The sequence below is a fragment of the Coenobita brevimanus genome, chromosome 12 (genome assembly GCF_032717465.1).
Source record: "Coenobita brevimanus isolate Jiangsu-jjx chromosome 12, ASM3271746v2, whole genome shotgun sequence".
NCBI lineage: Eukaryota > Metazoa > Arthropoda > Malacostraca > Decapoda > Coenobitidae > Coenobita > Coenobita brevimanus.
In genome coordinates, this window is record NC_136965.1 from 762,501 (window position 1) to 773,606 (window position 11,106).

Genomic DNA, 11,106 nt, shown 5'->3' on the forward strand with positions numbered 1-11,106 from the left:
ACTAACAAAAAGTGACACAAAAAATTAAAATAATGAAGCAGCGATTACATTGAAAAATAGGTAGAGCGAATATCGGCGTAATTTAAAGAAGTAATGAACGAGACAATAACAGAAACAGAAAAAAAAGGCGTATGGGATATCAGAAGTGACATGAGAAAAAAGTGAGATAAGAGAAAACGTGAGGAAAAAGCGAGAAAGAAAAGGCAGTGTAAAAAAGAGAGTATGTGTGGGATAAATGTGAGTGACGAAAAAATGTGAGACGAAAGAGGAAGAAGTTTGAAGAAAGAGAGGAAGAGTGTGTGTGAAAATCAGGAGCAGCTGCGGTGCATGTTTTGATTTGGAGAGAGAGAGAGAGAGAGAGAGAGAGAGAGAGAGAGAGAGAGAGAGAGAGAGAGATAGAGAGAGAGAGAGAGAGATAGATAGATAGATAGAGAGAGAGAGAGAGAGAAGGGGGGGAGGGGGGATGTGTTGTCATGTGATGCGTGTGACTAAAACCATAAGACGATCAGACAGACTAAGAAGTAAGCATCCCCTTGGCCGCGTTCAGGTCACGTTCAGAGTCTGTCTTCTCCCTAAGCTCCACCTAGCTGTTTCAACCCCTCCTCCCTCCCAGAGTTGGACAAATACATAGTGGAAATATCAAGGAATCCGAAGCAAGCACTGGTAGAGACAGGGATTTCACTGTATTTGGCCAGCTGTATATTATTTTCAAAAGAAGCTGGGAAGATTGTGGCTTCTTTGACTTACACGCATGTCACCTCACTCCACCTCGATCCGAATTTTTAAAACTGAGAACGCGAAAGTATGCACATGACCCCGATTTTTAAAACATAATCAATACAGCGTATAGTCAACGTGTCTGAGTCTTCTGTGTCAATTTTCACATGTTGAATGCGTCCGTTTGAGTGTTATGATCTCATTTTTAAAGTGTTTTCGTCCTAATCTCATTATTTATTTATTTTTATGTCCAACTCCAGGCATAGATACGGCAATCCTTTACCTCAGGCCTAACAGTTCATCGCTACACAAGAGAAACAAGGCATAATGCTGCGGGAAAGTGCCGTGGCGTACTCCAGTCTGCCGCAGGAGGATAGTGCAGGTGTCAGGGGGGCTGTTCCTGCCTTCGTCACAACTCGTACCACTAAGACGCCTCATTCCCGCCGAGACTGTCAGCTAACTTCCCTTATCATAGCCCTGGTGGTCAGTTTAGGGGTGACTTTGGCTGTTGTCCTGCCTCTTGCACTTAAATCCCAAACGGAGACAATTGGACGCAAGGAAATACAGGAAATTGGCTTTGCGGGGGGCCAGGAAAGTCACCCAGGTCTTGGCGGAGAAGAAGAGTTTAATGGCGAAGATGAAGACACGCAAGGACAAAATTCTGGAGGAGACTCGAGTGCTTTAACTGACTCCCCAGACTCCGAGGCTCATCTACCAGCCCAAAATCAAAACAAGACAGTCCAAGAACCTCCAACCGCAGCTCCAACCACAGCAAAACCCCCAACTACCGCTGCTAAACCCCTTAAAACGACAGCTAACCCTCCCACCACGGCCCAGGCAACCCCAGCTACACATATCGCTGTACAACCGACCCTTCCGCCATTTTTCCCTCCTGCCCTTCCTTCGCACCCTACTTCGGGGCCAAAGGGGGAGGAAAATGTTGGCAGTGGGGTGGGTGGACACGATTTTGGTGGCAAAGATGCTGGCAACGGTGAAACAGATGACAACAGCGGCGAAACGGATGGAAACAAGGCCGAACCGGGTGGGAGCAAGGGTGAAACAGAAGACAGCAGTGACGAAACAAGTGAGAGTAAAGAAGCGCAGGGAAACAGCAAGGGTGAAACAGACGGCAAAGGTGAAACAGACGACAGCAAAGAAACAGGAACCGGCACTTCAGATATCTCGCCAAAGGTATTGTATTTTCGTTGCTTTTCGTTTGCTTAGAACTGAATTAGGGAGCTCGATTGTAAAGTGTGTGTGTGTGTGTGTGTGTGTGTGTGTGTGTGTGTGTGTGTGTGTGTGTGTGTGTGTGTGTGTGTGTGTGTGTGTGTGTGTGTGTGTGTGTGTGTGTGTGTGTGAGGTTTCGGAAGTGTATGTACGTATTCTTATGTGTTTGTCGGTGGATTATCATTGTGTGTGTGTGTGTGTGTGTGTGTGTGTGTGTGTGTGTGTGTGTGTGTGTGTGTGTGTGTGTGTGTGTGTGTGTGTGTTTAAGGGTACTGCGTGTTGGATGGGTTTTTCTGGCTGACTAATCCACAGGTGTTCTAACAGGTGGGGAGGAAGAGAGAGAGAGAGAGAGAGAGAGAGAGAGAGAGAGAGAGAGAGAGAGAGAGAGAGAGAGAGTTGTAATCCTCTTTCACTTGAGATTCACAAAACTCAATATGTAGAAACCTTCACCTCTCTCTCTCTCTCTCTCTCTCTCTCTCTCTCTCTCTCTCTCTCTCTCTCCTATTTTCCTCTCATTCCTCCCTCTCTGTTGTCCCTCCCCCTCATCTTCCTCCTCTCATCAGTTTCCTCTTCCTCTTCTTTCCCTCTCCTCAATATTCCTCCTCTCCTCTCCTCACTGTTCCTCTTCCGATATTCCTCTTTACTCTCCCTCCTCCTCCTCCTCTTTTTTGCCCCTCCGAATCCCCCCCTCTCTAATCTTCCTCCTCCCTCCTCTCCTCTTCTGATTCCTCCCCATTCTTCCTCCCTCCTCCTCCCCCTCCTATACTATTCTCAGTCCCCATCTCTCTTCTCTCTTCTCCCTCCTCCTCCTCCTCCTCCTCCTTTCCTCTTCTTATAAGACAGATTTAGGGTGGTAGTCTTGGAGATTAAGGTAGCCCCCTAACACCTTTTCCTGTGCGATTTATTTTGCTTACTACGCATTACTGTTCCATTCTATTATATAAAAAAATTCTAATCTCGTCACACTCTGCATAAATAACGTACAAAACGATATTAACCAGCCATATCCAAAATTAAATCGCTGAGGAAAAGGTGTTAGGGAGCTTCCTTCAACAACGAGGCTGAGGATCTTTTTTCTTACGTTTCTCCCCATCAGACCAATGACACCAACAGCAACAGCGACAATAAGGGTGAAAGTCCTGACCCATCCAACACAACTTTCAACTCTCCAGCCAAACCCAGCACGACACAGAGCTTCAGTGGATGGATGGTGAGTAGCAGACAGACAACGACGCCATTTTGTGCTCACCATCAGTCAGTCAATCATTTAATCAGTCAGTCGGTCAGTCAGCCAGTCAGTCAACTAATCGGTCTATGAAATCCGCCATGTTGAAGTCGGTCATTGTTTAAATAATGTGTGCGCGGGGTTGAATATTTCCTGCCCGTGATTACTATATGTGACTATACTCTTTTTACTCTAACTTGGCCTAAACTTGCCATCTCTCCATCTTGAATGCTGAGTTGTAACAGCAGACTAACAAGAGAATATGATGCTAGTCACGAAGATGTGCTATGGAAAGGCTACAGAGCTCGAACACTTTTTCCGTCACTGAGCTACGTGAAATATACCGCAAGAGAATGAAAATCTGGGCCAAGTTAAGGTGAAAGAACTCTAGTAACTAGGCTTGTTTTACTCTCATTGCAGCCACGCAGTCATTAGCGTTCATTCATTTATAAAGGTTCCATCGTACTTGGACATGTTGGCCTACTTAATGGCGGCTCTCCACGCTACTTGATCTCTAGCAGTCTCTATTCAGTCCCTTATCGTTGAAGTCCCACTCTGACTTAGTCTCTCATTTTCGGTCTGTCTCGCCTATCTCTAGCAGCCTCTCAATAATTCAGTCCCTTATCCCTGAGGTCACACGCTTTGACCTCATCCCAGGTCATTTTTGATCTGCCTCTCGCAACTCTACCCTCACTGTTTACACCTGTTGCTCTCTAAACTTAGTTGTCATCCTCCATCCTTTCCACATGTCCAGATCACCACTATTACCTACAGTGCTGACTACAATACAATGATTGCTAATGGCAACAGATTACATTGCTACTTCGCAAACCAATGGTGGTGGCGGTGGTAGAAGTGGTGGCGGTGGTAGTGGTGGTGTTGGCAGTGGCGAGGTGGTGGTAGTGGTGGCAGGGGTTAACACTGAAGCCGGAGGAGTTGCCCAGTTCCCTCAAGTGATAGCAAACTCAGCATCTTCCCATCCACAGAACAAGTTGATCCACAGCCACGATGAGACGACGCTGATAGTGCTGGTGATAGCGGTGGCAGTGGCGGTGGCGATGGTGATAGCGACAGTGGCTTGGCTTATTTACAAGAAGGTTGCATCTCGACGTCGCAGGATCAACATTCAGGTAGATGACAAGGCTTTCCAAAACTTTCTGAGCCTGCATCTTCTTCTCTATTCTCCTCTCACGTTCACTTGTACCAAAATTCCGACGCTATGATTTTTCAAAACTTTCTGAGCCTGCATCTTCTTCCCTATACTCCTCTCACTTTCACTTGTCTTAAAACTTCGACAACAAGTTTTTTAACAATTTTTCTAAGCCTGCATCTTCTTTCTTATACTCCCTTCACTTGTACTTGTCCTAAAATTTCCAACTCCACACCCTGAATGCTGGGCTATAGGACACTTATGCTAAAAAAACGTTTACTGATACATGATGATCACTAACACTTTCAGCGCTGTAGCCAGATTGGAGGGCCATTTTGAGTAGTAACCAAGGAGACTCATTGCTACGTCATAATTCTTACTGAATCTCATACAACCATGACTTAGTATACAAGTTATGGAAGCGGCCTTGTTCCATCAGTAAAAAAAAAAAAAAATGACTAGATCATTATCTATCTGTCTATGTATTGCCGGACGCCTAAATCCCGTAAGGGGTGGCCACGAACAAATCGCCTCCATGTCGCCCTGTCCCCCGCCATTTCCCTGCTCCCAGCTCGCACCCCCCTCTCTCACATACCTCTCCACTCCATCCCTCCATCTCATCCATGGCCTCCCCTTCCCTCTCCCCCCTCCACCACACTCACATAAACTCTCCTCGTCAGTCTCTCACTCTCCATCCTCTCCACATGGCCAAACCACCTCAATGTGTTCCTCCTAACGCTTTCTGTCACATCCACATCCTCTTGTTCATTATAGTTCTAAGAAATTAACAGATCTAGTGTAGTAGGCAACTAGATTACCTACTTGAAACTGGGGAGAGGGCAGTATAATGGCATGGGACAGGGTGACATGGAGGCGATTTGTTTGTGGCCACCCTTTTACGGGATTAAGGCGTCGGGGTATAGACAGATAGCTAGATAGACAGACAGACAGATATCATAACTTAATAATCCACGTAAGCAGACGCCTTGCTAGTGTGGTGGGAGAGAGCCTGGCTAAAAACATCTGTGCTTCATGTGCAGGTGTTCAAATTCGAGGTGAATGGGGACGTCATCATCATTATCAACATCATCAACATCATCATCATCAATCAACATCATTATTACCATCATCATCATCATCATTAACAGCACCATCATCATCATCAATCAACATCATTACCAACATTCTCCTCCTCCTCCTCCTCATCATCATCAATGACATCAACATCATCATCATCATCACTGTCATCATCATCATCATCACCACCACCCTAACCTTTTTTCTCACACAAGGATGGGATGAGGTAGGATCTGGACAATAAGAAAAAACCTGGTAGAGGGGGACAAATCAATAGCATGAAGATTAAATGGGCCACACACTCATTCGCTCACCATTCAAGCTCCCGGAATCCTGACTCCACCTCACAGACACTACCAACCACACTTATGCTCTTCAGATTATTCAGGGTGGTACTGTGCTCCACTATAGTCACCTGGCAGTTACCGTATGTGATCTGGGGATGGCTCAGTCTGCTAGTATGGGAGGGGGTGTAAGAAATGAGTAAGTGATGCAGGATAAACACTGATAATGCGTGCGTGTTGCAATGGGAGTAGGAAATGAATATATGATGCAGGATAGACACTGATAACACAAACGGAGTCTTCCCCACAACACATGATATCACCTGGTGGAGAGGAAGAGAAGTATTATATATGGGCCAACCTGTGTATAAGAGCGACTACTGTAATTTATTCAGCTGTTCATATGTCTGGCTGGTACAGTGAAAAAGAGCTTACTCAGAAACACCTGTGCTTTAAGTGCAGGTGTTCAAAGCCAGTGGGTGACTGGAACTTTATCATATACTGTAAAATGCCATCAAGGCGTAACTCTGCCTCCAAAGACTTAAATGTTGTACCCTATTTTGTGTGTACTCTAACCTGGCAAAGATTCATAACTCCTTTCAGCTCAGTTGATGGCCAAGTGTAGTCAGATTTGAGGGTTGATTTGACTAGTAACTGAAGAGACTCATTCCCACCTCACTGCATTTCATTAAGCTCAGTTGATGGCCAAGTGTGGTCAGATTGGAGGGCTGATTTGACTAGTAACCAAGGAGACACATTCCTACCTCATAACTACCACTTATCAAATTTCATGCAACCTCGACTTAGTACAGTAGTTCAGAAGTGAGTAGTCTAGTTCATCAGGTGAAAATGAACTATTATGTATTCCCTGCGTAAAACATGTTATGTCCTGTCTCTCATATGTTATTTCTACAGTATGTTGGGAGCAACCCAGTTCTTTCAGGTGAAAACAAACTGACTATGATGTATTCCCTAGCTGTGTTGTACCCTGTACCTCATATTTCTGTTATAAACCTATGTTGCATGCGTTTGGAGTGACCCAGTTGTAGGGTGAAAACAAACCAGTTTCACCTGACAAAGATCTATAACCCCTTCCAGCTTAGCTGGTGGCCAGGTGTAGGCAGATGGGAGGATAAATTTGACTAATAACCAAGAAGACTCATTCTTACCTCAAAACTAAGGCTCACTGAATTGCACACAACCATTTAGCACTTGTGTTGTGAGAGGGACCTAATACTATCAGGTGAAAACACATCTACTGTAGTGTATTCCTGTGATATGCTGTACCCAGTGACTCACGTTTTTTCTATATTTCAGAGTGTTATAACCGACCTCCAGTCCAGAGACAAGGTGGTGCTTCTCAACTCCGAAGATTCAGAGGATGAGCAGTGATAAGGAGGGCCAATACTCTGTTAACTTTAACTAGGCATAAAAATGTCATCCCTCCATCTTGAATGCTGAGCTATAACATGAAATAAACACTCCAATATGATGCTAGTCACGAAAATGTGCCATGGAAAAGATGTACAGCAATAATGCTATCTTATTGTCCCACTGAACTGGGGGAGATAAACTGCAAATGCTGAAAATTTCTGCCATATAAGTGTGGGAGAGGGATGCTTTCATGTGGTGGCACTAATATACCCAGGCAATGGAGTTGCCTGGCTACCATATACAAATATCCCTCAACTCCCTCTTATTTCCCTAAAGGAGCCTGGTGGACTGCAAGAAGAGCAGCTCCAGCCTACAGTCCACTGGGTTCATGTCCAAATAAATCTGGGGCCGCAACAACAACAATGACACTGTAAATAGGACTTCTTTATCTCTGTTTCAGGATCCTGCCTCACCCCATATTTGGATGGGAAAAGAGGTTTTGATGATGATGATGATGATGATGATGAATATTATGCAGGTATTACGCTAGAAACAGAGTATACATTATTTAATAAAACAAAACCTTTAAGTCCAGGCTTTATTTACACATAGTCTTACCTAAAACTGGCATGTATATAATAAAAGGCAACTCAGCATGTCAATCAACACAGTCCTTCCAGCCACAAACAAATATATTACATCTCTTAACATTTAATATTTACATTATATACCACACAAAATTTTCTTGGAACTATAAATGCTACAGACCATTACCTACTGATAACAAAAGGGAAGATAAAGGCATCACTTAATGACTAGGACAAACTTATGGTAGTGTGTGTGTGTGTGTACGAAAAATACAGTATAATACCGTACTATATGAATTTACTAATGTGTTGTTTTCAATGACAATTTTGTAGTTTATTCCTGCTGCCTCCAGACGATATTATTCAGCTTATAAACGGTTAGCAAAGGCAGACCCTATGTGGTGTGGTAGAAGTAAATGGAGCAAGATACTTGTGAAAAGAGAGGGAAGAGGAATAGGAGTGTTTGAGAGACTGAGAAAGATGTGTAATGTTGGTAGAAGCAGACCTTATGTGGTATAGAAGAAGAGAGTGGAGCAGTACAATGCCTAAAGAGGAGGAAGAGGAGTGTTTGAGAAGTGTGAGGGGAGATGGTAGCCTGAAAGCATTTCTGTCACAGCCATCCCCTGTTCAAAGGTTCCCAGGAGAAAGCAATGCAGTGAAGATTAAGATGACGATGATGATAATAAAGAGAGAACTCTAGTAATAATGGGGTTAATGAGGCTGTGTCTAAATCCTTCAGTCCGACTATCTCCTAAGCAAAAGTATCTGGAGACAGGAAGAATAATTAAAAACTGTTCATCAAAGTGTAGGGATTAACTTGCGTTCTTGCATTCTGTAAAGAGTTTCATCTGATTTTTCTTTTCTTAGCAGAGATTTCTCCTTAACTGGCAAACTCTGTCTTTTAAGTAGGAGAACTGACCAGCAAGACAATAATACATCCATCAAACCACACAGTCTTGAAATCATAATCATCAAACTATTAAACAAAGGTTATAATTATCAATGTACATTAGCTTGTCACATAATGAGTCTCTTAAAAGTTCTGTACTATATTCCACACCAGCCAACCTGTCTGTGGAGTTGCACCCTCTAACAGGTAGCATGATCTGAGACTAATGGAAGATCAGTGTGGAATTTACAAATATGAACACATTTACTCAGCCAATTAGTGATGACTGTTAGGAGAAGAGGTGAACATAATATGGACAAGTTGGCTGGCATGGCGTATAATGTTGCTTGAATATCACAAACTCCTGTCAATGTACTCCGCCTTAAGTTAAAATGGGCAATGTGTTGCTTCATATGCATATCTCTGTACAGTTAATATTTTGTGTACAGTACTAGCTCAGCTGCAGCTTTCTAGCAGTGCTGGAGAGGGATGGCTTCATGTGGTTACACTAACAGAAACAGGTGGCTCTGCTGCCTGGCTAAACAAACATCCCTCTACTGCCTCCCAATCCCCAAATGGAAGATGAAAGACTGCATGAGAGGGGCAGCTTCAGCCTGCAGTCCAATGGGTTCACATTCAGAGGAGTCTGAGGCCACAATAACAACAAAAACAACAACAAGAAAAAAGGGCATCACCAGGACTAAAAAGAATATTGTATAAGTTCTTTTGTGTCATATTTAAACCACTTACAGTTTTTTCAACAGCGTATTAACATTTTCAATAAATAAAACTTTAAAACTGTATATATTATTCTGATTTTATCCTTACAGTAACTAGTAACAACTCCTAACTCTGAGTGTTGCATTCTAAGCTGCATAGGAGGCTTTAGCACCTCTGCCTTAGCAATTAGTTTTCTTTATTACACCAGTCTGATACGTAATTATGAAACAAGTATGCAAAGGTGTGCTTGTGAGGTGGAGCAAGGATTCCAGAGGCTTGAATGTTAAGTGAATGAAAGTAGGGGACATTTTGGATTCCAGAGGTTTGAATGTTAAGTGAATGAGAGTGGGGGATATTTTGGTTAGTTCTCATTCTATCAGGCTTTTCCTACTCTATTAACCCTGCCTCACCACATCCTTAGGTGGGAAAAGAGGTGTGGATGATGATGATGATACACCTTAACATTCTCTTACAAGTGTCAACAAAATACAGGAGGATAATGTGGCATAATGTAAGGAGGATATCACAAAGGAAAAGGTATAACCAAATCTCCACAAGCCACTTATAACAGATACCTGAAATTCAACGATACTGATAACAACATGAAACGCTGCACATAACTGCCAACAACCATAATTTCTCATAACATTACACAGGATCCTTATGACCAAATTTATAAATCTTTGATCGTGAAAAGGAAGGCAAATCCTCAATAGTATAAAATTATTAAAAAACGATAGGAGAAGGACGTGATATTACTCTCTCCTTGCCGACTGCTCGAGAGATGCCTTCATGTGGTGGCACTAACATAGCTGGGCAGTTCCACTTCCTGATTATGCAAACATCCAACTTCCTCTCTATCGAATGAAAGGAGGATGGTGGACTGCAAGAGATGGGCAACTTCAGCCTGCAGTCCACCAGGTTCATAGCAAAATGATGATGAAGCAATAAAAAATAAACAAGTCCTTGGGCTCAAGCAGTTAGTGGTGACTGTTTTGAACCTCGTCCACTCTGTGTCTCTACTACACTGAATAAAATATATGAAAGTCTTGCTAAAACATAAAAGACATCTTTGGTCTATCTGGGTTACAAAATTTCTGGTACATTTACCTGAATGATTTCACGTACTGTTGGATGCATCTGCTTCGCTTACCCTAAAAAAAAAATATGTCACTATTGTTTTCAAATTAATCCTATAACCATTATAGTATAATTCTGCTCAAAATCAACAGCACATAGAGAGACTAATTCATTTCTGAACATACATCGTACAAAAAGACAAAACTCATTTTTAGATAAGCTACAATCTATAAACCTTGAGACAAGAGTTGAAAGGGAGTGTGAAGAGAGGAGGGAGGCGTGAGAAATATTGCTGGTCTAAAAAAATTGTCAGTGAAAAATATGACAACACAACCAATACTGTTTCTAACAGCCTCAAATATAAATGACTTTTGGTCAATATGTACACTTGAGAGCAATAATCATTAGCCCCTGACAGAAAAAGCCACACTGGTATGCCAGAGAATGATCCACAAACTCTACTAATGCCAGCAGATGATGGCAGGTACAGGCAAGAACTTCTATGCGCTACAGTGATGAAATCCCATCCCCACCAGCATCTATTTGGCATGAATGTGGCCTAAGAAGCGTTCACAGTGAGATGATGGGGAAATCAGTGGAAGGTGACAGACTTTCCATGCCAACACCTTTGTGTGCCTAGAGGGACAGCTGATATTGCTTTCATCAGTACTGGGCTTAGTTGTGGACAGGGACACCTTTACCAATATAACCAGACGGTAAAGTCGGCAGATTACGCAAACATCCCTTAACTCTCTCCCTATCCCTCAAAAGAAAGA

The 11,106-nt window shown here is 43.0% G+C and overlaps 1 protein-coding gene across 1 annotated transcript; it reads left to right on the top strand.

The window, feature by feature from the left end:
* Window positions 1-895: 895 nt before the first annotated feature.
* LOC145412374 (uncharacterized) lies at window positions 896-9,340 on the top strand. Its single transcript, XM_080282264.1, has 4 exons — window positions 896-1,908; window positions 3,041-3,154; window positions 4,156-4,299; window positions 6,998-9,340. Exons 1-4 carry the CDS (start codon window positions 1,045-1,047, stop codon window positions 7,070-7,072), a joined length of 1,197 nt encoding a protein of 398 aa, XP_080138390.1. The 5' UTR covers window positions 896-1,044; the 3' UTR covers window positions 7,073-9,340.
* Window positions 9,341-11,106: the final 1,766 nt, after the last annotated feature.

What these genes read in the sequence shown, in the direction of transcription:
- LOC145412374 (XM_080282264.1), top strand. Translation starts at nt 1,045, where the DNA reads ATGCTGCGGGAAAGTGCCGTGGCGTACTCCAGTCTGCCGCAGGAGGAT. An exon ending in AGAGCTTCAGTGGATGGATG is followed by an intron (nt 3,155 to 4,155) that starts GTGAGTAGCAGA and finishes TCCCATCCACAG; the next exon opens with AACAAGTTGATCCACAGCCA. An exon ending in GTCGCAGGATCAACATTCAG is followed by an intron (nt 4,300 to 6,997) that starts GTAGATGACAAG and finishes TCTATATTTCAG; the next exon opens with AGTGTTATAACCGACCTCCA.